Raw genomic sequence first — 26054 nt, 5'->3', positions numbered from 1 at the left:
ATGAAATTACTTTGATCAATGTGAATGATTCTGTCTCCAACTAGCAACTTTTCATTTATGACTTAGTCTTAAGTAGAGAAGCATAACATTAAAGAGACACTCACCAAGAGACTGGAAGAATACTCCATACCGGCATTCGTACAGTGAAAACAGATACTGCCGGACTGTTGGGAGACTATGCAGTACTTCAAGAATCTCTGCACCCTTGATGACCTGGATTTAAATATTTAATTTGAGATGAACTTTTTAAAATAATTTCCCCTTGCATTATGTGGTGGGTGATCTGTCTACACAATTTCTCTAAAATCAACTCGGCATAATTAAGCAAAGATTAAAGACGAGAGCCGTAGAAGATTGACAATATTTTAAGTTATTGGAGGGCTTATCCAGCAAGTTACGGTCTAAATTCAGTAGGAAAGCAACAAGATAAATCAGCATAGTGTCTTCCACAGACTTCTAGGTTGACTCAGTTGGTAGTGCTTTCACCCGAATTTGAACATGGTGGGTTCAAGCCCTACTACTTTGACAATACACTTGGTCCTCTCATCTAAATCACTGTTACAGATGATAAATAACCAAGGCTTAAGCACTGGTTATTATGGTACCTTGCTAGTTACAGCCCACCAACCTATTGTCTTACTAATGCTTTTGCCACATTTAAAATCAGAGCTGATCAAAGTGGGATTATCTTCACGTATACATGTTAGAAATACAAATCACTAAATTCCATCAATAAAAACAGGCAAAATGTTTGAGTAGAGAATAACATTCAACAAATCTATGTTGGATTATTGCACATTGATACAGCACCAGTTTACAAACAAGGCATCATAGATAAACCGGGTGTTTATACATTTCTTCTTAATGATCTTTTCCTTAAAGTGATTGTTCCAGTATGCCTAGTTACAAAGGAAGGGAACTCTAAATTCAGATGAACTCCTTTTGATGCTTAATATGGAACCATGATGTAAGTTAACGTTGAATGACAATATCCAAGTCAAATGAAATGTGATATTCAAATCTAATATATATATTTGTTCACTTAAGTTAAATTATTCCCCTTTCCTTACCTGGTCCCTCAGAAAATTGGTTGTGCACGCACAGAAAACCTCCTGCTGTTCTGTTGGAGAACCTGTTTTTCAACTGTTAAATATCTGAACGCGCCAAAAATACCCTTACAAATTTGCAAATGTTTTTGATGGTTCAGAATTGCGAATTTTCAAATATCCCAGATTTATTGCTGATTAATAAATTGTTCTTGGCCTTGTGGTAAATTGTTACCATTGTATATCATAAGCCACTAAACCCAGTGCTTTTCCAGCACTGTTTTTGTAATAGAGCATGATGCCAGTTTAAGGAAATATCATAAATGTTAACAGATTACCTTCCCCCTTAGATGATGGATCATTCTTCAGAGTACCCTTTAAAAACTATGTTATCTATGTTCCACTGGTTCTAAGGAACCAAATGTCAAACAATTTTTAAAAATCACTAGCTGGCCATGTACATGGTCCATTGATCAAACCCTAATGCCTATCCAACACTAATGGTTCCTTTGACCAGAAGCTGACCCATATTTAACAAGACAAAATTATTAACTTGATAAGGCCTTCCTGGGAGAGATTGTGCTTGTGAATGACAGGTATATCGACAAAATAAGAAATTTCCTAAACAGTAGGATTTTCATTCTTTATTCAAATACTGTTTGAAGCTGTACTAATAATGTAAGATGCGATGAGGTCTGTCACGGAGAAATGTCCCTGCCTTGTGACATTTAAACAATTACTAAACATGAAAAGTGTTCTTTAATGCTACTTTAGAATGTGCCCTTTTTGGACCTCCAGACCCTTTTCAGCAAGATGCTGGAATCATAGACTGGAACAGCACATGAAGCAGCCAGTTGCTTCACTGGGTCCATGCCAGCTCTTTAGTAATGATATAACATATCTTTATATAGTGTTTTTAATGTAATAAAACATCCCAAGCGCTTCAACAGGAGCATTATAAAACAAAGTACGACACCCATCAAATAAGGACTAAAAGCTTGATCAAAGAGGGTAAGTTTTAAGGAGTGCCTTAATGAAATAAAGTGAGATAGTGAGGCAGAGAGGTGTAGGGAGGGTATTCCAGAGCTAAGAGTACAGACAACTTCAACGCCAGAGTGACTAAAATTAGAGACATGCAAGATGCCAGAAGGAAAGGCGCACAGATATCTCAATACACATGGAACTGGAGGAAATTACAGAGCGGCACAGTGATTAGCACTACTGCCTCACAGCTCCAGGGACCCGGGTTCGATTCCGGCCTCAGGTGACTGTGGAGTTTGCACATTCTCCCTGTGTCTGCATGGGTTCCCCCCCCCACCCCCGCCCCCGCCCGAGTGCTCTGGTTTCCTCCCACAGTCCAAAGATGTGTGGGTTAGGAGAATTGGCCCTTAGTGTCAGGGGGACCAGCTAGAGTAAATGAATGGGATTATGGGGATAGAGCAGGGTGGGATTGTGGTTGATCCTCCTTCTGCACTGTAGGATTCTATGGTTCTAAATAAGGCACAAAGCCATGGGGGGAGGGGGAGGGGATTTGAAAACTCAAATTTTAAAATCAAAACATTGCTTGACCAAAGCTTAGGGATGATAGATGAAGGAAACTTGGTCAGAGTTAAGACCCAGGCAGCAGAGATTTGGATGACCTCAGGTTTATGAAAACTGTGTGGAAGATCAGCCAGAAATATGTTGGAACATCAAGTCTAGAGGTAACAAAACAATGAACAAGAGCTTCAGCAGCAGATGAGTTGAGTTGGGGTGAAGTCAGGAGATCTTATAATGAAAGTATGTGGTTGGAAGCTCACCTCGCAATTAAATGTGACACCAAGGTTGTGAACAGACTGGCCTAATCTCAGACTATTGCCAAGGAGAGGGATAGAGTCAGTTACTAGGAAATGGAGTTTGGAGTGAGGATTAAGATTAATGGCTTCAGTCTTCCCAATATTTAATTGGAAGAATTTCTGCTCATCCATTAGCTGTCAGATAAGCAATCAGATAATTTAGCAACAGCGGAGTGATGAGAAGTGTTGGCCTGGGTGTCGTCAGTGTTCGTGTGAACGGTAATGCTGTGCTTTTGGATGATGTCACCACGAAACAGCATGTAAAGGAGAAATAGGATGGAGTAGATCCTTGGGGTGGGGGAGAAACCAAAGGTAATGGTGTGGAATAGGAAGGGAAGCCATTGGAAGTGACATGCTGGCTGTGATTACACAGATAAAATTGGAACCAGGTAATTGCTCCTGGTTCTTGTGCCAATCACCTTAAATCTGGTTACCAGCCCTTCTACCCGTAAACAGTTTCTCCTTATTCACTCTTATCAAATCATTCATTTTCTTTGAAAACCTTGATAAATCTGCTCTAGAGAAGCACAGTTTCTCCACATAAGTGAAGTGCCTCATTACTGGTGCGATTCTAATGTCTTTTGCACCCTCGCCAAGGCCTTTGGCCATCTAGCTGAAGTGTGGTGTCCAGAAATGAACAACACTTCACTGAGGTCCAACCAATATTTTACAAAGATTTAGCAGAATTTCCTTACCCGTGCACTCTATGCCTCTAAACAAGCCAAGGATGTCATGTTTTTTTAACTGCCACTTTGTCTCTGTTCCTGCACACTGTTCGGTTTCATGCAAGACAAATATTTGCTTCAAATTCCCATGCTCCTCAGGTTTGATACTCAGGCAGATTGTGAGGCAGCTGCAGAGATCCCCATTTTTGTGTGCATCAGTTTTAAGTTATTCCAAGCCAATTTCTCCCCCAAAGGTAATTTTCCCCAACCTAACAGAGAAGTACTTGACAGTCATGCACTTGAGAGGTGGATAGTTAGAGGAGACAACTGAGAAATCTGCAGCGTTACATTTGTTCAACACAACTGAAAATTTTATAATGAATTGTGCACTGGTAACCACAAAGATGCCTCCTGCCAGAGTGCTTTCAAATAACTTTGTGCCATGATGCATTCTCCCTTTTGCAGAATAAATACAAGATTTCTGAACAGAGCAAAATGTTTTGTGGTCAAATGACAAAGGTAGATAAATATAAAAGTTTCTGTCAACACCTAGGTCCAAATTAGGCAAGATGTAGATCCTTGAACCTTAGTGAAGCAGATGGGTTTTTATGACAATCTACTAGTTTCTTGGTCACCATTACTGATATTGGCTTTGTTTTAAATTCTAGATTTGAATTATCGAATTTAAATTGTCCAGCTGCCAGTGGAATCGGAATTCAGGTCTGCAAATGCGGCAGCTAATTTGAATCCAGCAGTTATGCAAGTAGCAAATGAATGAATAACCAAACTTTGCTCTGGTGCCAGTTAAGGGAAAGATATTGGCGAGGACAAACCCACTGCTCTTGAAATTGGGCCAAAGGATTATTTACAGGTAGACCAAAGCCTTAAGGATAGTAGCATCAACGATGCTGCACAACTTCAGTGCTACACTGAAGGCTAGCTTATGTATCCCAGTCTGCATGGCTCATGAACCACAACCTTTTAAGATTAGCGAGCAGTATCAACTAAGCTAACTAACAAAAGCTGGTAACCTGGCCCTACCCTCAGAATATCCAGGGGGGGTTTACCCTACAGCACCTGTCATATTCCAGATTGATGGCTACCCATGAGGTCTCAGCTCTTCAACCTGGGAATAGAATAGGTGCGTCAGTCAACAGAAAGCTACAAGGAATGCTGGTGCCATCTAGCCTTGTTTAAAGCTTTTGACTACAGATGGAGTAGCCTATCTATCCTCAAGTTTTAATTTTAGGAGTGTAAATATGTCTGTTATCTTTGTTCTGGGATAATTGAGCTCAAAGCCAGACCATGGAGACATCTATCATATGGGACAACTGAGACACTAGGTGTTTTTTAAAAACGATATACACTGTATATTTTTCTCCTTGCAAGTTCACAGAAACTTTAGCTGGATGTCTGGAACAATGATGTGGAGATGCCGGCGTTGGACTGGGGTAAACACAGTAAGAAGTTTAACAACACCAGGTTAAAGTCCAACAGGTTTATTTGGTAGCAAAAGCCACACAAGCTTTCGGAGCTGCAAGCCCCTTCTTCAGGTGAGTGGGAATTCTGTTCACAAACAGAGCATATAAAGACACAAACTCAATTTACATGAATAATGGTTGGAATGCGAATACTTACAACTAATCAAGTCTTTAAGAAACAAAACAATGTGAGTGGAGAGAGCATCAAGACAGGCTAAAAAGATGTGTATTGTCTCCAGACAAGACAGCCAGTGAAACTCTGTGGGGGTTACAAATAGTGTGCCATGAACCCAATATCCCGGTTGAGGCCGTCCTCGTGTGTGCGGAACTTGGCTATCAGTTTCTGCTCAGCAACTCTGCGCTGTCGTGTGTCGCGAAGGCCGCCTTGGAGAACGCTTACCCGAATATCAGAGGCCGAATGCCCGTGGCCGCTGAAGTGCTCCCCAACAGGAAGAGAACAGTCTTGCCTGGTGATTGTCGAGCGGTGTTCATTCATCCGTTGTCGCAGCGTCTGCATAGTTTCCCCAATGCATGCCTCGGGACATGGTACATTGGGGAAACTATGCAGACGCTGCGACAACGGATGAATGAACACCGCTCGACAATCACCAGGCAAGACTGTTCTCTTCCTGTTGGGGAGCACTTCAGCGGCCACGGGCATTCGGCCTCTGATATTCGGGTAAGCGTTCTCCAAGGCGGCCTTCGCGACACACGACGGCGCAGAGTCGCTGAGCAGAAACTGATAGCCAAGTTCCGCACACACGAGGACGGCCTCAACCGGGATATTGGGTTCATGGCACACTATTTGTAACCCCCACAGAGTTTCACTGGCTGTCTTGTCTGGAGACAATACACATCTTTTTAGCCTGTCTTGATGCTCTCTCCACTCACATTGTTTTGTTTCTTAAAGACTTGATTAGTTGTAAGTATTCGCATTCCAACCATTATTCATGTAAATTGAGTTTGTGTCCTTATATGCTCTGTTTGTGAACAGAATTCCCACTCACCTGAAGAAGGGGCTTGCAGCTCCGAAAGCTTGTGTGGCTTTTGCTACCAAATAAACCTTGTTGGACTTTAACCTGGTGTTGTTAAACTTCTTACTGTGTCTGGAACAACCCCTACAAACAGAGACTGGTTTTTGCAACGGACATATAGCACATTTGAATTTTTTCTTCTGAGTCAAGGATCTACTGGGCAATGGCCAAGATGTTGAATTCTACTTTGAGGAGACGCTTTACAACTATGGTGCCCAGGTGTTTGAAAGAAGCTTTGTCCCTCAGCCACAACAACCGCTGATTGTCTGCAAAAAACAAAATGCTGTCTCCACAGATGCTGCCAGACCTGTTGGGTTTTTTCAGCACTTTTAGATTTCCAGACTACCATCATTTTTTACGTGCTTCAACTTTAATATACTTTGAACTGGCTTTTGCTGACTCCGTATCTTTAAGAAACTGAGCAGATTTTAAAACAAGAGGTAAAATAATTCTGGGTGATTTTGCTCTGGAGATTCTCCCTTCATGAGGACCCACTTCAGCCTGTGGAAATAGATAACACAGCAAACTTACCAAGTGCTAATCTTATTTAATCCCACAACATTAGTAAACTGCAATTACCAGTTCTCTGAGATAGGAGCAGATACCGGTTCTAGGAGATGAAACAATTGCAGAGAACTCCTACTGAAGCTGCAAGTTATGAAATAAATTTTGCCACGCATGCTTAGAACATGGTAATCCTAAAAATCTAATTAGACTGAGCTAATATGCTACAGTGCACGAAAGATACTCAAATGAATATCAATTGCCGAAATGAATAACCAATTTTTGATTTGTGTCTGGTCTGAATAGGACTGTTTGTGACAAGAGCTATTACTTGCTTCACCAGCTTTGTCCAGGACTGCAGTCTCAATGAAGTAAGCCTGAAGAGAATTACTGAATTTAACCATGAGCAATAAGGGGCCGATTTAAGTTAATGAATTTTCATCCAGAAAAGGATTCAATCTTTAAAAAGAATTCCCGCTACTAGATTCTTTATGACCAACAGTAACTGTGCCAAGAATTAACCTATAGCACACACTGTTCCATTCATAAATTGCACAGCCAGAGATTCCCAACTTTATTCAATAAGGCCATGCAAGAACAAAACATTTCTTCTGGCCCCTCTCTGTTTATCAATATAAATGAGAGTTTAAATTCCAACACTGCCTAAACTCTAGCAAGAGGAAACAGTAGTCTGTAATGGGAACTAACGTAAATGGATAGACAGTTAGTTTTAGAATGCAAAGACTTTGGTTCCAATCTGTGTCCATTTCAAAAAATGCAACAAAAAAGAACTAGTGGATTATTTCTACTGGTACCAACATATAATTTGCACTTTTGGTTGTATTACCTGGATGTGAGTGCCTCCAGCACAACAGTGCAGTACACTTTTCCATTACAATACAGGCGTTAAATCAGAGGACAAATTCAGATGGGAAAGCCTTGGCGTTATGAAGAACAGAAGTTCTGCACAGGGGTAAAACATTAATGGCAGGAGTTGAAAAGGGAGTTAACAAGTTCAATCTGGATCATATGTTGAAACATTTACAGTACAAGCACAAATGTAAACGTTTCAATTTTCCCCATCCATGGACAAATGTACTTGTCCCCGAATTATTTTACCATATATTACTTACCTTTTCACGTAGGTCAGGCCGATCTAGTGCAATCATGCTGACGTAAACAGTATAAGTTACAAAGGTTTTATAATCCATGAGTTCATAGGAAGTGAATGTGGAGACAGTATCTAAGAATAGCTCTGCAGCCTGCTTGAAGTCTCGAACTGCCACACAATACATCCCTTGATAAACTTTGAGACGATTCCTTCTATCCCAGTCACCACCTTCTTCAATTAAACTGCAAGAGAACATATATAACACTGAATTTAATCTTCTAACGCATTATTACTTTTTGTCACCTCCACAAGTAATTTTTAACACTCTTTCTGCCAATGTCATTTCTGCAGCCATCAACTGCAAGCTAAGTCAGTCAATATGGTCAGAAACCTACATCTCGCAACATATACAGTCCTGTAAAAGACTGAAATATGTCTCTGAGTCTTGAAGGTCTATTGGTTCCACTGGCATTCAAAGCTAGCAGCTCTGCCCTCAGTTTTCGACACCACACATTTATGAATAGTAGTCAGCAAAATCTCTTGAACTATTAGATTTACATACTGCACTACAGACATAAACTAAACTCAAAACTGCATGAACCACACATCCTATATACCATTAAAGGAAGTGATTATTTTCCTTAAGTAGGTTAAATTTTAATATGTTACAGGAAACTAGGCCCAACTACCCAACATTAAATTCAAGACCAATTGCAAAGAAGCACAAATGAACAGAGATGTGTGAACACTTGATAATACTGCACCTGAAGGTGTTTGAGGGGAAATATGACGTATCAAATCAAATGTATAGCTCAGTGTCAATATGAGGGGGGGGGGGGGGGGGGGGTGGGAAGAAACATGCTATAGAATGCATGTGTGCCAAAACAAAATAAATAAAAGCACATAAATCCAGTACCTTTTAGCTTTCTCTATGTTACGTGTGATCAGATCATTATCCATGTAAAACAAGCCAATTCTTAGCAGGTAAAACACAATGTCCAGACGATGTCCCAGTGCCACAGTTTTGTCATATGTTTTCCGAAAAGCTGTCAAAGCACCGTCCTTGGAAAAAAAGGTTTTTACTTCACTGAGATCCAGAACTGTACCATTTCATGTCACACAGGGCATGTTTCATATTCTTCAACAAGATTATTAACTATTGCAGTTACTTATTAACACATGCCCAGTTAATTCCTTTACTGTTATAAAGTGGAAAATTCCCATTGCTCCCTCAGAGTGGCAATCAGTAGTGGATTGTCACTCCACAGCAACTTACCTCTGCTTGAAATCCAAAGCACCCGTTTCATCCAAATTTCCCGAGTCAGGACTTTAAAAGCTTTTTTTTTAAAAAAACTCCATCCTTAAAGTTACAAAGCCAATGCTCAGAGTGGACCTTGCTTGCTCCAAAAACCAAATTCAAAATCCAATTGAATCCAAGTCATGATACTCACAAGAGAGACAAACAAGATCCATGCTGACAAGATGAGGCATTGCACCCCATCCTGATCTTAACCAAGAGGCCGAGAAGCAGGCCAGGTGAAACTTAAACGGTGAAGCAGCTCGGGGGCTCCAGTAGTGAAGTGCAAAAGGAGTGGAGCGAAAGAGTGCATGCTCCCCCTTTTTACAGCTCCAGCTGCTGTAAAGCAGGTGAGTTTAAAAGGACAAGTTAACTTTCAAAGGTAACTGAATGGGATGTTGGGCAGAGGCAGCGGGCATCATCAGGACTGAGGGTAAAACTGGCAGTCACATCCAAAATTAGTGATTTAAATCACTTTGTCAGATGGTTCCCAGCCCAGCACAATTGTCCCAAGGGAAGTTAGTGCTTCTGGACAACTACCAGGTAAACCATCGCATGAGAACTTCCAAAAGCATTCCCCAGCACATCTTTGGGGCACTCCCCAAATCCGGCACTGGGGAGCCAGGAGGTTCTGGCCCAACGTCATTGAATTGGACTGAATCCAAATTAATTCTGTCCCCAAGGACAAGCAAACTATTAACAGTTAACATTACTTTTTAAAAATCTTTCAAAAATACTTGCAATTGTGGATATATCGAAAATATATTACATTTTGCTACTGGGCACATTTCCAATCTAAAAAGCCTAATCTCCTGCTCACTTATTTATCTCACAATCATATTTACCTTTGTAAATTGGTGATAATGCACTAAGTTTTGCATTGCAGAAAATTTGAGATTCAAGCTACTCTGCTTCACAAATTTACATGAGAGGTGCTATTAACTAAAATATAAAATGAAAATGGGACTTGTCAATCTTTAGTGGTACCAAAAAGGGAAAGCGAAGATGAATCTTCGGGTGAAAAATAATTAGAAGGCACAGGATCATGACACTAGAGCACAAAAATGTAAATTAATGATCACTTTAGAGTCAGCTCTTATACCAAATAACACTTGGATTTTACATGATAATTTAATTAAATTGCAAAAGTTATGGTATTTTAGGAACCATAAACAGTTGACTGAAGCCTCCCTGCTTCTTTGCAGAACAGACTAGGAAGAAACAAAATTGAGGTGCTACCTGCCACAATTCTACTACTGCTGCTGACTCAAAGAAAGCTGCCCACAAAGACCTCGTGATCTTCATAATGGTAGGTTTTCTTTGGGGTCAAATCAAGGGGATATGCTGGTGTCCAGTGATCTTAGAGGTGGTACATCACACAATGCACAGACTGCTTTATAGAAAATATGGAGGTCTTTAATTTTTGAAACTTTAGCCGTACATACAAACTATTTTATTTGAAAAAAAAAGAGAATCTTACTTGTATTTAATAGTATGCAGGTGGTGATAATCAAATGGGGATTCACTTGTATCCCTATGAAAAGACCAGACTGAAATGCTGGTTTTTGTATTCGGAGGTGCATGCTTGGAATATGTATTTCTGTAAATAGGTGCTTAAAATGGGTGTGAATATCCTTCAACTAGGTTTCTGGCATATAACACAGGAACATGAGTAGGCCAGTTAACAGTGCTATAAAATAAAAGCAAATTACTGCGGATGCTGGAATCTGAAACCAAAAAAGAGAAAATGCTGGAAAATCTCAGCAGGTCTGGCAGTAAAAAAGGTGACAAACACAAGAAGGGAGGTGGTCAACGCAGTGCAAGGAGATGGTCTGGGGAAGGATAACCAGTTTGCGACGGGTAGGGACAGAGCGTGCAATCAAAAGAATGCACTAACAAATCGGGTCCATATAAAGGCTAGCATAAAGACACTTTACCCTGAATGCACGTAGCATTCGAAACAAAGTGAATGAGTTGATGGCACAAATCAGTACAAATGGGTATGATCTAGTGGCCATTACAGAAACGTGGTTGCAGGGTGACCAGGACTGGGAACTGAATATCCAGGGGTATCAGACATTTCGGAAGGATAGACAGGAAGGAAAAGGAGGTGGGGTAGCTCTGTTAATTAAAGATAACATCAGGGCGGTAGTGAGAGACGATATAGGCTCTAAGGAGCAGAATGTGGAATCGTTGTGGGTGGAGATAAGGAATAGTAAGGGGAGAAAGTCACTGGTGGGCGTGGTCTATAGGCCCCCAAATAATAATTTTGAGGTGGGTCGGGCTATAAACAAGCAAATAGTGGATGCGTGCAAAAACAGAACAGCAATAATTATGGGGGATTTTAACCTGCATATTGATCGGTTGACTCAAGTCGGAAGCGGTGGACTTGAGGAAGAGTTCTTAGAATGCTGTCAGGATAGTTTCCTCGAACAGTATGTTACAGAACCTACGCGGGAGCAAGCTATCTTGGATCTGGTCCTGTGTAATGAGACAGGTAAAATTAATGATCTTCTTGTGAGGGATCCTCTTGGAATGAGTGAACACAATATGGTTGAATTTCTAACACAAATGGAGGGTGAGAAAGTAGGGTCCCAAACCAGTGCCCTCTGCTTGAACAGAGGGGAGTACAATAGGATGAGGGCAGAATTGGCTAATGTAGACTGGGAGCGCAGACTAGTTGGTAGGACAGCTGAGCAACAGTGGCGGATTTTTAAGGAGATTTTTCTCAGTACTCAGCAAAAATATATTCCTGATAAAAAAGAAATGTAAGAAAAGGGATAACCAGCCGTGGATAACTAAGGGAATAAAGGAGAGTATTAAATTAAAACCGATGCGTACAGAGTGGCCAAAACTAATGGGGAATTAGAAGATTGGGAAAGCTTTAAAAAACAACAAAGAATTACTAAGAAAGCGATAAAGAAAGGAAAGATAGATTATGAAAATAAACTAGCACAAAATATAAAAAGGAAAAGAGTAGCTAAAATAAATGTTGGGCCCTTAGAAGACGAGAAGGGGGATTTAATAATGGGAAACGAGGAAATGGCTGAGGCCTTAAACAAGTTTTTTGTGTCGGTCTTCACAGTAGAGGACACAAATAGCTTACCGAAAATTGATGGTCGTGGGACTATAGGGGGTGAGGTCCTTAAAACGATTACTATTACTAAAGAGCTTGGTCGGCTAATGGGACTAAAGGTAGACAAGTCCCCGGGCCCGGATGGAATGCATCCCAGGGTACTGAAAGAAATGGCAGAAGTAATAGCCGATGCGTTGGTTGTAATTGATCAAAATTCGCTGGACTCTGGGGAAGTGCCGGCTGATTGGAAAACAGCTAATGTGACGCCACTGTTTAAAAAAGGAGGTAGACAAAAGGCGGGTAACTACCGGCCGGTTAGCTTAATGTCCGTAGTTGGGAAATTGCTGGAATCCACCATTAAATAATAGCAGGACACCTGGAAAAAAATGGTTCGATCAAGCAGACGCAGCATGGATTCATGAAGGGAAAGTAGTGTTTGACGAATTTACTGGATTTTTGTAAAGATGTAACGAGTGCAGTTGACAGAGGGGAACCAGTGGATGTTTTTGGATTTCCAGAAGGCGTTCGATAAGGTGCCTCACAAAAGGTTGCTGCAGAAGATTAGGGTACACAGAGTTGGGGGTAAAGTGTTAGCGTGGGTCGAGGATTGGCTATCTAACAGGAAGCAGAGAGTTGGAATAAATGGGTGCTTTTCTCGTTGGCAGTTGGTGACTAGTGGCGTGCCTCAGGGATCGGTGCTGGGGCCTCAACTGTTTAGCATATACATAGACGATCTGGAGGAGGGGACCGAGTGTAGGGTAACAAAGTTTGCGGGCGATACAAAGATGAGTGGGAAAGCGAATTGCGTGGAGGATGCGGAAAGTCTGCAGAGAGATTTGGATAGGCTAAGTGAGTGGGCGAGGATCTGGCAGATGGAGTATAACTTTGACAAGTGTGAGGTTATCCACTTTGGAAGGAATAATAGCAAAATGGACTATTATTTAAATGGTGAAAAATTACAACATGCTACTGTGCAGAGGGACCTGGGGGTTCTTGTGCATGAATCGCAAAAACTTAGTTTGCAGGTGCAGCAGGTGATCAAGGCGGCAAATGGAATGTTGGCCTTTATCGCGGAGGGGATGGAGTATAAAAGCAGGGAGGTCTTGCTGCAATTGTACAAGGTACTGGTAAGGCCGCAACTGAAGTAGTGTGTGCAATTTTGGTCCCCTTATTTGCGGAAGGATGTATTGGCCTTGGAGGGTGTACAGAGAAGGTTCACCAGGTTGATACCAGAGATGAGGGGGTTAGCTTATGAGGAGAGATTGAGTAGATTGGGCCTGTACTCAGAGTTTAGAAGGCTGAGGGGAGATCTTATAGAGACATATAAGATAACGAAGGGGCTAGACAGAGTAGAGGCAGAGAGATTCTTTCCACTTAGAAAGGAAACAAGAACGAGAGGACACAGCCTCAAAATAAGGGGGAGTCAGTTTAGGACAGAGTTGTGGAGGAACAACTTCTTCTCAGAGGGTAGTGAATCTCTGCCCATTGACACAGTGGAGGCTACCTCGTTAAATAAGTCACAGGTAGATAGATTTCTGATCAATAAGGGAATTAAGGGTTATAGGGAGCGGGCGGGTAAGTGGAACTAAACCACTATCAGGTCAGCCATGATCTTATTGAATGGCGGGGCAGGCTCGAGGGGCTAGATGGCCTACTCCTGCTTCTATTTATGTTCTTATCTGTAAGGAGAGAAAGAAGCTGACGTTTCGAGTGCAGATGACCCTTTGTCAAAGCTTTGACAAAGGGTCATCTGCACTCAAAACGTCAGCTCTTTTCCTTACAGATTCTGCTGGACCTGCTGAGATTTCCCAGTTAACAGTTCTAGTCTGTTTCAACATTCAGTGAGATCATGGCTAATCTCTATCCACCGTTGTCCCATTTCCCTTAATTTCTACAAAAGATTAACTGTTTTAAAATTAATAATTCATCTAGCATTAATTGCCTTTTGCAGAAGAGAGTTCCAAACTTCAAATCTGGCATTTAATAAACATAACATTACCTATTCAAAGCCAGTGAAGCTGCTTAACAGGAATGATAAACTTAACACACCGTTTAAAAACAAGTCACACCTCATTCAACAGGGTGTAATTTATAAGGGGTTTTACACCAAGGCTAAGAGCAAGAGTGAAAGTTCTCAGCAGTTTGCAGGTTTTCAACTGAACGAAGGGCAGGGCTTCAACAGTGCAACCCCTGGAATGATGTAGAATCACTGCCCACAACTCCATCAGGGAGACGGTGCTGGGGTAATGTCACTAGACCAGTCATCCAGAGGCCCAGGCTAATGCTCTGGGGGACATGAATTCAAATTTCACCATCGCAGCAAGTGGAATTTAAATTCAGTGAATAAAATCTGGAATTGAAAGTTAGTCTCAAACAATCATCGATTGAAGTTTAAAAAAAATCTGGCCTTTTAGGGAAGGAAATCTCCACCCTTACCTGATCTTCCCTTCATGTGACTCCAGACCTAGGCAATATGGTTGACTCTTAAGTGCCCTCTGAAATAGCCTAGCTCAGTTCAAAGGCAATTAGGGATTGGCCACAATTGCTGACCTTGTCCACATCCAATGAAAGAATGAAAAGAAAGCTTCTAGATTTCTGTGTTTAGCTGAGCATGCGTAGACTCTAGAAATTGCTGTTTCAGAGGACGACTGACAGAGAACACTGACAATTTTGCTGATTGTGACCTGTATTTTGAATATACTTAATGGTTGAGCATCCACAGTTCCCAGACTTAGAGAATTCCAAAGATGTACAACTCTTAAATTCATCATATCAGTCCTAAATGGCCAATCGCTCATTCTGAGACTGAGATTCTCCAGCCAGGGAAAACATTCGCTAGGATTCTCTGGCCTCCCACGGCAACAGGAGGCAGTGTGCCATTGGCCAGCAGCAGGATCTTCTGTTCCCACTGCTGTCAATGGGATTTATCATTGATTCCACTCCACCCCGCCGGGAAACACGCGGCGAGGGTACACCGTCAATCAGGGCCAGAAGATCCTGTCAGTGTGAATAGCCAGGAGATCTCACCTATTTTCTCAGTGTCTACCCTACTCTATTAATTTTTCAGATAGGTCACTGGAATTACTTCCATTTATCCTATTAGCCGGCAGGAGGCCAGTGGAGAATCCCAATATAAAATTGGGAGAGTGGAACCAGAAGAACAGACGCTGCTCCTCACAAAACACCAAGCTAAACAGAACATGGATCTTTAAGGATTTCATAATTCCTTCTGCTTTTAAATGACTGTAAACCAAGATGTGTTTAATGGGTTCTTTTGTTGCGAATGGTGAAGCATTGTACATGCTTATATTATGACTAAAGCTGGCTAGGCATGTGTAAAATTAAAGCCACACAAACCTTCTGGATCGCACAAACATCCCAAGGTTTAGAGTAAATATACACCAGCGTCCCAAAAGTGTCTGATTTTACTGGACAATTATTAGTTCCCAAAGCTGTTTTCCCAATTAGAAAAAATGTATGCAACACAATTATAACACAAAATGGGAGAACTGAAGGATGAACTTCATTGAGCCAACCTGTCTTCAATTTTACATCCTATCAAAATGGTAACTATTTTTATTCCAGGTTTCGTCACTGAACTGCAACAAAATACATCACAATATACAAAACAAAAAAGAAATGATTCATAATAGAATTATTTATATATTTACATTTCTTATTCATTTTAATTAAATAAGCTAACCTGGGCATTAAAAGATTTAACACATCCTTCAACTCAACCCGTTATCTCACCTCAATTATGAATACCCAAAGTAGTGTGATGGGGCTAAAGATTAGTTTCCATGGATGATTAATCTAGTCAGGCCGTGTTTGGTTTCAAATGGAAGGCAAGCCCAAAAATTGAAATAACCACTGTGTGAAGAATGGTAGATTCTTACCTTGTCACCAATTCTGCATAGATATTCAGCCTTAGCCATCATAGCATCTCTGATTTCACTTTCCCCAAGGTTCTTTTCTGCATCTTCCAGAATATCATCCAGACGTTTTAGTTCTTCCTCATTTGCCTTTTTCATTTTGTTCAACAAATCAGTGTCAACTGACCACCCAACATCTTTACAAAGCTGTTCATAATAGGGTGCCATATCTGTAAAACAAAACCAAGGCATTGAAGTTCAGGGCTTTTACCCTTCTCATCTTCAGCCTGCCATGGGGTAGACAGAATAGAAAGACACAACTTTGCATCAGCTGAACATGCACTCATGATAGCACACAGTGTCTCAGACACGAGGAACTCGTTTTACAATTATTTTTGCAACAATGGTACTTCCACAAAAGATTTTTCAGATTTTCTGTAAATGATATGCCAAAGAATCAGCAATAAGGTTTAGGAACGCCAACAGAACACACCAAAAATCTGTCCTTCAAAAGATATCAGTTTTAACCAAAAGCAATTTCATCGCATTAATTACTCATGGTATATTTTAAGTGGAGGGAGGGACGGGGGGGTGGGGGGTGTTGGAGGGAGGGACGGGGGGGGGGGGGTGGGTGTTGGAGGGAGGGACGGGGGGGTGTTGGAGAGAGGGACGGGGGGGGTGGGTGTTGGAGAGAGGGACGGGGGGGTGGGTGTTGGAGAGAGGGACGGGGGGGGGGCGGTTGGAGAGAGGGACGGGGGGGGGGGGGGGGGGTTGGAGAGAGGGACGGGGGGGGGGGGTTGGAGGGGGGGTGGGTTGGAGGGAGGGACGGGGGGGGGGGTTGGAGGGAGGGACCGGGGGGGGGGGGGGTTGGAGGGAGGGACGGGGGGGGGGGGGGGTTGGAGGGAGGGACGGGGGGGGGGTTGGAGGGAGGGACGGTTGGAGGGAGGGACGGTTGGAGGGAGGGACGGGGGGGGGGGTTGGAGGGAGGGACGGGGGGGGGGGTTGGAGGGAGGGACGGGGGGGGGTTGGAGGGAGGGACGGGGGGGGGGTTGGAGGGAGGGACGGGGGGGGGGGTTGGAGGGAGGGACGGTTGGAGGGAGGGACGGGGGGGGGGGTTGGAGGGAGGGACGGGGGGGGGGGTTGGAGGGAGGGACGGGGGGGGGGTTGGAGGGAGGGACGGGGGGGGGGTTGGAGGGAGGGACGGGGGGGGGGTTGGAGGGAGGGACGGGGGGGGGTTGGAGGGAGGGACGGGGGGGGGTTGGAGGGAGCGACGGGGGGGGGGTTGGAGGGAGGGACGGGGGGGGGTTGGAGGGAGGGACGGGGGGGGGTTGGAGGGAGGGACGGGGGGGGGGTTGGAGGGAGGGACGGGGGGGGTTGGAGGGAGGGACGGGGGGGGTTGGAGGGAGGGACGGGGGGGGGGTTGGAGGGAGGGACGGGGGGGGGTTGGAGGGAGGGACGGGGGGGGGTTGGAGGGAGGGACGGGGGGGGGGTTGGAGGGAGGGACGGGGGGGGGTTGGAGGGAGGGACGGGGGGGGGGTTGGAGGGAGGGACGGGGGGGGGTTGGAGGGAGGGACGGGGGGGGTTGGAGGGAGGGACGGGGGGGGGTTGGAGGGAGGGACGGGGGGGGGTTGGAGGGAGGGACGGGGGGGGGTTGGAGGGAGGGACGGGGGGGGGTTGGAGGGAGGGACGGGGGGGGGTTGGAGGGAGGGACGGGGGGGGGTTGGAGGGAGGGACGGGGGGGGGTTGGAGGGAGGGACGGGGGGGGGTTGGAGGGAGGGACTGGGGGGGTTGGAGGGAGGGACTGGGGGGGGGTTGGAGGGAGGGACGGGGGGGGTTGGAGGGAGGGACGGGGGGGGGGTTGGAGGGAGGGACGGGGGGGGGTTGGAGGGAGGGACGGGGGGGGGGGTTGGAGGGAGGGACGGGGGGGGGGGTTGGAGGGAGGGACGGGGGAGGGGTTGGAGGGAGGGACGGGGGAGGGGTTGGAGGGAGGGACGGGGGAGGGGGTTGGAGGGAGGGACGGGGGGGGGGGGTTGGAGGGAGGGGGGGGGGTTGGAGGGAGGGGGGGGGGTTGGAGGGAGGGGGGGGGGGTTGGGAGGGAGGGGGGGCGGGGGGTTGGAGGGAGGGGGGGGGGTTGGAGGGAGGGGGGGGGGGTTGGAGGGAGGGGGGGGGGTTGGAGGGAGGGACGGGGGGGGGGGGTTGGAGGGAGGGACGGGGGGGGGGGGGTTGGAGGGAGGGACGGGGGGGGGGGGTTGGAGGGAGGGACGGGGGGGGGGTTGGAGGGAGGGACGGGGGGGGGGTTGGAGGGAGGGACGGGGGGGGGGTTGGAGGGAGGAACGGGGGGGGGGGGTTGGAGGGAGGGACGGGGGGGGGGGGGTTGGAGGGAGGGACGGGGGGGGGGGTTGGAGGGAGGGACGGGGGGTTGGAGGAGGAGGGGGGGGGGGAGGCGGGACGGGGGGGGTTGGAGGGCGGAGGGGGGGGGGTTGGAGGGAGGGACGGGGGGGGGGGGTTGGAGGGAGGGACGGGGGGGGGTTGGAGGGGGGGAGGGGGGGGTTGGAGGGAGGACGGGGGGGGGTTGGAGGGAGGGACGGGGGGGGGGGGTGGAGGGAGGGACGGGGGGGGGTTGGAGGGAGGGACGGGGGGGGTTGGAGGGAGGGACGGGGGGGGGGGGTTGGAGGGAGGGACGGGGGGGGGGGTTGGAGGGAGGGACGGGGGGGGGGTTGGAGGGAGGGACGGGGGGGGGGGGTTGGAGGGAGGGACGGGGGGGGGGGGGTTGGAGGGAGGGACGGGGGGGGGGGGTTGGAGGGAGGGACGGGGGGGGGGGGGTTGGAGGGAGGGACGGGGGGGGGGTTGGAGGGAGGGACGGGGGGGGGGGGGGTTGGAGGGAGGGACGGGAGGGGGGGGGTTGGAGGGAGGGACGGGGGGGGGGGGGTTGGAGGGAGGGACGGGGGGGGGGGGGGTTGGAGGGAGGGACGGGGGGGGGGTTGGAGGGAGGGACGGGGGGGGGGGGTTGGAGGGAGGGACGGGGGGGGGGGTTGGAGGGAGGGACGGGGGGGGGGGTTGGAGGGAGGGACGGGGGGGGGGTTGGAGGGAGGGACGGGGGGGGTTGGAGGGAGGGACGGGGGAGGGGTTGGAGGGAGGGACGGGGGAGGGGTTGGAGGGAGGGACGGGGGGGGGTTGGAGGGAGGGACGGGGGGGGGTTGGAGGGAGGGACGGGGGGGGGGGTTGGAGGGAGGGACGGGGGGGGGGTTGGAGGGAGGGACGGGGGGGGGTTGGAGGGAGGGACGGGGGGGGGGGTTGGAGGGAGGGACGGGGGGGGGGTTGGAGGGAGGGACGGGGGGGGGGTTGGAGGGAGGGACGGGGGGGGGTTGGAGGGAGGGACGGGGGGGGGGGTTGGAGGGAGGGACGGGGGGGGGGGGTTGGAGGGAGGGACGGGGGGGGGGGGTTGGAGGGAGGGACGGGGGGGGGGGTTGGAGGGAGGGACGGGGGGGGGTTGGAGGGAGGGACGGGGGGGGGGTTGGAGGGAGGGACGGGGGGGGGGGGTTGGAGGGAGGGACGGGGGGGGGGTTGGAGGGAGGGACGGGGGGGGGGGGTTGGAGGGAGGGACGGGGGGGGGGGTTGGAGGGAGGGACGGGGGGGGGGGGTTGGAGGGAGGGACGGGGGGGGGGGTTGGAGGGAGGGACGGGGGGGGGGGTTGGAGGGAGGGACGGGGGGGGGTTGGAGGGAGGGACGGGGGGGGGTTGGAGGGAGGGACGGGGGGGGGGTTGGAGGGAGGGACGGGGGGGGGTTGGAGGGAGGGACGGGGGGGGTTGGAGGGAGGGACGGGGGGGGGGTTGGAGGGAGGGACGGGGGGGGGGGTTGGAGGGAGGGACGGGGGGGTTGGAAGGAGGGACGGGGGAGGGGTTGGAGGGAGGGACGGGGGGGGGGTTGGAGGGAGGGACGGGGGGGGGTTGGAGGGAGGGGGGGGGGGGGTTGGAGGGAGGGGGGGGGGGTTGGAGGGACGGGGGGGGGGTTGGAGGGAGGGACGGGGGGGGGGTTGGAGGGAGGGACGGGGGGGGGGGGGTTGGAGGGAGGGACGGGGGGGGGGTTGGAGGGAGGGACGGGGGGGGGGGGGGTTGGAGGGAGGGACGGGGGGGGGGGGGGTTGGAGGGAGGGACGGGGGGGGGGGGTGGGAGGGAGGGACGGGGGGGGGTTGGAGGGAGGGACGGGGGGGGGGTTGGAGGGAGGAACGGGGGGGGGGGGGTTGGAGGGAGGGACGGGGGGGGGGGGGGGTTGGAGGGAGGGACGGGGGGGGGGGGGGGTTGGAGGGAGGGACGGGGGGGGGGGGGGGTTGGAGGGAGGGACGGGGGGGGGGGGGGTTGGAGGGAGGGACGGGGGGGGGGGTTGGAGGGAGGGACGGGGGTTGGAGGAGGGACGGGGGGGGGGTTGGAGGGCGGGACGGGGGGGGGGTTGGAGGGAGGGACGGGGGGGGGTTGGAGGGAGGGACGGGGGGGGTTGGAGGGAGGGACGGGGGGGGGTTGGAGGGAGGGACGGGGGGGGGGGGGGGGTTGGAGGGAGGGACGGGGGGGGGGGGGTTGGAGGGAGGGACGGGGGGGGGGGGTTGGAGGGAGGGACGGGGGGGGGTTGGAGGGAGGGACGGGGGGGGGGTTGGAGGGAGGGACGGGGGGGGTTGGAGGGAGGGACGGGGGGGGGGGGGTTGGAGGGAGGGACGGGGGGGGGGGGTTGGAGGGAGGGAGGGGGGGGGGGGTTGGAGGGAGGGACGGGAGGGGGGGGGGGTTGGAGGGAGGGACGGGGGGGGGGTGGGGGTTGGAGGGAGGGACGGGGGGGGGGGGGGGTTGGAGGGAGGGACGGGGGGGGGGGGGGGGTTGGAGGGAGGGACGGGGGGGGGGGGTTGGAGGCAGGGACGGGGGGGGTTGGAGGGAGGGACGGGGGGGGGTTGGAGGGAGGGACGGGGGGGGGGTTGGAGGGAGGGACGGGGGGGGGTTGGAGGGAGGGACGGGGGGGGGGGTTGGAGGGAGGGACGGGGGGGGGGTTGGAGGGAGGGACGGGGGGGGTTGGAGGGAGGGACGGGGGGGGGTTGGAGGGAGGGACGGGGGGGGTTGGTTGGAGGGAGGGAGGGACGGGGGGGTTGGAGGGAGGGAGGGAGGGAGGGACGGGGGGGGTTGGAGGGAGGGAGGGACGGACGGGGGGGGGTTGGTGGGAGGGAGGACGGGGGGGTTGGAGGGAGGGAGGGGGGGTTGGAGGGAGGGGGAGGGAGGGGAGGGAGGGAGGGGGGGAGGGGGGGTTGGAGGGAGGGACGGGGGGGTTGGAGGGAGGGACGGGGGGTTGGAGGAGGGACGGGGGGGGGTTGGAGGGAGGGACGGGGGGGGGTTGGAGGGAGGGACGGGGGGGGGTTGGAGGGAGGGACGGGGGGGGGTTGGAGGGAGGGACGGGGGGGGGTTGGAGGGAGGGACGGGGGGGGGGTTGGAGGGAGGGACGGGGGGGGGTTGGAGGGAGGGACGGGGGGGGGTTGGAGGGAGGGACGGGGGGGGGTTGGAGGGAGGGACGGGGGGGGGTTGGAGGGAGGGACGGGGGGGGGTTGGAGGGAGGGACGGGGGGGGGTTGGAGGGAGGGACGGGGGGGGGTTGGAGGGAGGGACGGGGGGGGGTTGGAGGGAGGGACGGGGGGGGGTTGGAGGGAGGGACGGGGGGGGGTTGGAGGGAGGGACGGGGGGGGGTTGGAGGGAGGGACGGGGGGGGGTTGGAGGGAGGGACGGGGGGGGGTTGGAGGGAGGGACGGGGGGGGGTTGGAGGGAGGGACGGGGGGGGGTTGGAGGGAGGGACGGGGGGGGGTTGGAGGGAGGGACGGGGGGGGGTTGGAGGGAGGGACGGGGGGGGGTTGGAGGGAGGGACGGGGGGGGGTTAGAGGGAGGGACGGGGGGGGTTGGAGGGAGGGACGGGGGGGGGGTTGGAGGGAGGGACGGGGGGGGGTTGGAGGGAGGGACGGGGGGGGGTTGGAGGGAGGGACGGGGGGGGGTTGGAGGGAGGGACGGGGGGGTTGGGGAGGGGGGGGGGGTTGGAGGGAGGGACGGGGGGGGGTTGGAGGGAGGGACGGGGGGGGGTTGGAGGGAGGGACGGGGGGGGGTTGGAGGGAGGGACGGGGGGGGGTTGGAGGGAGGGACGGGGGGGGGTTGGAGGGAGGGACGGGGGGGGGTTGGAGGGAGGGACGGGGGGGGGTTGGAGGGAGGGACGGGGGGGGGTTGGAGGGAGGGACGGGGGGGGGGTTGGAGGGAGGGACGGGGGGGGTTGGAGGGAGGGACGGGGGGGGGTTGGAGGGAGGGACGGGGGGGGGTTGGAGGGAGGGACGGGGGGGGTTGGAGGGAGGGGACGGGGGGGGGTTGGAGGGAGGGACGGGGGGGGGGGTTGGAGGGAGGGACGGGGGGGGGTTGGAGGAGGGACGGGGGGGGGTTGGAGGGAGGGACGGGGGGGGGTTGGAGGGAGGGACGGGGGGGGGTTGGAGGGAGGGACGGGGGGGGGTTGGAGGGAGGGACGGGGGGGGTTGGAGGGAGGGACGGGGGGGGGTTGGAGGGAGGGACGGGGGGGGGTTGGAGGGAGGGACGGGGGGGGGTTGGAGGGAGGGACGGGGGGGGGTTGGAGGGAGGGACGGGGGGGGGTTGGAGGGAGGGACGGGGGGGGGTTGGGAGGGAGGGACGGGGGGGGGTTGGAGGGAGGGACGGGGGGGGGTTGGAGGGAGGGACGGGGGGGGGTTGGAGGGAGGGACGGGGGGGGGTTGGAGGGAGGGACGGGGGGGGGTTGGAGGGAGGGACGGGGGGGGGTTGGAGGGAGGGACGGGGGGGGTTGGAGGGAGGGACGGGGGGGGGTTGGAGGGAGGGACGGGGGGGGGTTGGAGGGAGGGACGGGGGGGGTTGGAGGGAGGGACGGGGGGGGGTTGGAGGGAGGGACGGGGGGGGGTTGGAGGGAGGGACGGGGGGGGGGTTGGAGGGAGGGACGGGGGGGGGTTGGAGGGAGGGACGGGGGGGGGTTGGAGGGAGGGACGGGGGGGGGTTGGAGGGAGGGACGGGGGGGGGGTTGGAGGGAGGGACGGGGGGGGGTTGGAGGGAGGGACGGGGGGGGGTTGGAGGGAGGGACGGGGGGGGGGTTGGAGGGAGGGACGGGGGGGGGTTGGAGGGAGGGACGGGGGGGGGTTGGAGGGAGGGACGGGGGGGGGTTGGGAGGGAGGGACGGGGGGGGGTTGGAGGGAGGGACGGGGGGGGGTTGGAGGGAGGGACGGGGGGGGTTGGAGGGAGGGACGGGGGGGGGTTGGAGGGAGGGACGGGGGGGGGTTGGAGGGAGGGACGGGGGGGGGTTGGAGGGAGGGACGGGGGGGGGTTGGAGGGAGGGACGGGGGGGGGTTGGAGGGAGGGACGGGGGGGGTTGGAGGGAGGGACGGGGGGGGGTTGGAGGGAGGGACGGGGGGGGGTTGGAGGGAGGGACGGGGGGGGGTTGGAGGGAGGGACGGGGGGGGGTTGGAGGGAGGGACGGGGGGGGGTTGGAGGGAGGGACGGGGGGGGGTTGGAGGGAGGGACGGGGGGGGGTTGGAGGGAGGGACGGGGGGGGGTTGGAGGGAGGGACGGGGGGGGGTTGGAGGGAGGGACGGGGGGGGTTGGAGGGAGGGACGGGGGGGGGTTGGAGGGAGGGACGGGGGGGGTTGGAGGGAGGGACGGGGGGGGTTGGAGGGAGGGACGGGGGGGGGTTGGAGGGAGGGACGGGGGGGGGTTGGAGGGAGGGACGGGGGGGGGTTGGAGGGAGGGACGGGGGGGGTTGGAGGGAGGGACGGGGGGGGGTTGGAGGGAGGGACGGGGGGGGTTGGAGGGAGGGACGGGGGGGGGTTGGAGGGAGGGACGGGGGGGGGTTGGAGGGAGGGACGGGGGGGGTTGGAGGGAGGGACGGGGGGGGTTGGAGGGAGGGACGGGGGGGGGTTGGAGGGAGGGACGGGGGGGGGTTGGAGGGAGGGACGGGGGGGGGTTGGAGGGAGGGACGGGGGGGGGTTGGAGGGAGGGACGGGGGGGGGTTGGAGGGAGGGACGGGGGGGGGTTGGAGGGAGGGACGGGGGGGGGTTGGAGGGAGGGACGGGGGGGGGTTGGAGGGAGGGACGGGGGGGGGTTGGAGGGAGGGACGGGGGGGGTTGGAGGGAGGGACGGGGGGGGTTGGAGGGAGGGACGGGGGGGGGTTGGAGGGAGGGACGGGGGGGGGTTGGAGGGAGGGACGGGGGGGGTTGGAGGGAGGGACGGGGGGTGGGGAGGGAGGGGGGGGGGTTGGAGGGAGGGACGGGGGGGGGTTGGAGGGAGGGACGGGGGGGGGTTGGAGGGAGGGACGGGGGGGGGTTGGAGGGAGGGACGGGGGGGGGTTGGAGGGAGGGACGGGGGGGGGTTGGAGGGAGGGACGGGGGGGGGTTGGAGGGAGGGACGGGGGGGGGTTGGAGGGAGGGACGGGGGGGGGTTGGAGGGAGGGACGGGGGGGGGTTGGAGGGAGGGACGGGGGGGGGTTGGAGGGAGGGACGGGGGGGGGTTGGAGGGAGGGACGGGGGGGGGTTGGAGGGAGGGACGGGGGGGGGTTGGAGGGGAGGGACGGGGGGGGGGTTGGAGGGAGGGACGGGGGGGGGTTGGAGGGAGGGACGGGGGGGGGTTGGAGGGAGGGACGGGGGGGGGTTGGAGGGAGGGACGGGGGGGGGTTGGAGGGAGGGACGGGGGGGGGTTGGAGGGAGGGACGGGGGGGGGTTGGAGGGAGGGACGGGGGGGGGTTGGAGGGAGGGACGGGGGGGGTTGGAGGGAGGGACGGGGGGGGGTTGGAGGGAGGGACGGGGGGGGGTTGGAGGGAGGGACGGGGGGGGGGTTGGAGGGAGGGACGGGGGGGGGTTGGAGGGAGGGACGGGGGGGGTTGGAGGGAGGGACGGGGGGGGGTTGGAGGGAGGGACGGGGGGGGGGTTGGAGGGAGGGACGGGGGGGGGTTGGAGGAGGGACGGGGGGGGGTTGGAGGGAGGGACGGGGGGGGGTTGGAGGGAGGGACGGGGGGGGGTTGGAGGGAGGGACGGGGGGGGGGTTGGAGGGAGGGACGGGGGGGGTTGGAGGGAGGGACGGGGGGGGGTTGGAGGGAGGGACGGGGGGGGGTTGGAGGGAGGGACGGGGGGGGGTTGGAGGGAGGGACGGGGGGGGGGTTGGAGGGAGGGACGGGGGGGGGTTGGAGGGAGGGACGGGGGGGGGTTGGAGGGAGGGACGGGGGGGGGTTGGAGGGAGGGACGGGGGGGGGTTGGAGGGAGGGACGGGGGGGGGTTGGAGGGAGGGACGGGGGGGGTTGGAGGGAGGGACGGGGGGGGGTTGGAGGGAGGGACGGGGGGGGGTTGGAGGGAGGGACGGGGGGGGGTTGGAGGGAGGGACGGGGGGGGTTGGAGGGGAGGGAGGGACGGGGGGGGGTTGGAGGGAGGGACGGGGGGGGGTTGGAGGGAGGGACGGGGGGGGGTTGGAGGGAGGGACGGGGGGGGGTTGGAGGGAGGGACGGGGGGGGGTTGGAGGGAGGGACGGGGGGGGGTTGGAGGGAGGGACGGGGGGGGGTTGGAGGGAGGGACGGGGGGGGGTTGGAGGGAGGGACGGGGGGGGGGTTGGAGGGAGGGACGGGGGGGGGGTTGGAGGGAGGGACGGGGGGGGGTTGGAGGGAGGGACGGGGGGGGGTTGGAGGGAGGGACGGGGGGGGGTTGGAGGGAGGGACGGGGGGGGGGTTGGAGGGAGGGACGGGGGGGGGGTTGGAGGGAGGGACGGGGGGGGGTTGGAGGGAGGGACGGGGGGGGGGTTGGAGGGAGGGACGGGGGGGGGGTTGGAGGGAGGGACGGGGGGGGTTGGAGGGAGGGACGGGGGGGGGTTGGAGGGAGGGACGGGGGGGGTTGGAGGGAGGGACGGGGGGGGGTTGGAGGGAGGGACGGGGGGGGGTTGGAGGGAGGGACGGGGGGGGGTTGGAGGGAGGGACGGGGGGGGTTGGAGGGAGGGACGGGGGGGGGTTGGAGGGGAGGGACGGGGGGGGGTTGGAGGGAGGGACGGGGGGGGGTTGGAGGGAGGGACGGGGGGGGTTGGAGGGAGGGACGGGGGGGGGTTGGAGGGAGGGACG

General features: G+C 54.8%; 1 protein-coding gene across 1 annotated transcript in view; it reads right to left on the bottom strand.

The window, feature by feature from the left end:
• The window catches only part of psmd6 (proteasome 26S subunit, non-ATPase 6), a 33592-nt gene that overhangs the window by 1291 nt on the left and 6247 nt on the right, over positions 1 to 26054 (bottom strand). Inside the window, exons 2-5 of the mRNA XM_078209513.1 lie at positions 15949 to 16154; positions 8593 to 8738; positions 7699 to 7918; positions 105 to 213 (exon numbers count right to left, since the gene is read on the bottom strand). Of these exons, the coding sequence (XP_078065639.1) occupies positions 105 to 213; positions 7699 to 7918; positions 8593 to 8738; positions 15949 to 16154 (681 nt within the window). The remainder of the gene's footprint in view (positions 1 to 104; positions 214 to 7698; positions 7919 to 8592; positions 8739 to 15948; positions 16155 to 26054) is intronic.

This window comes from Mustelus asterias, chromosome 3 (genome assembly GCF_964213995.1).
Source record: "Mustelus asterias chromosome 3, sMusAst1.hap1.1, whole genome shotgun sequence".
In the NCBI taxonomy this organism is placed as follows: Eukaryota; Metazoa; Chordata; class Chondrichthyes; order Carcharhiniformes; family Triakidae; genus Mustelus; species Mustelus asterias.
Note: the sequence above shows the minus strand (reverse complement) of the source record. Positions and strands in the feature narration are given on the sequence as shown.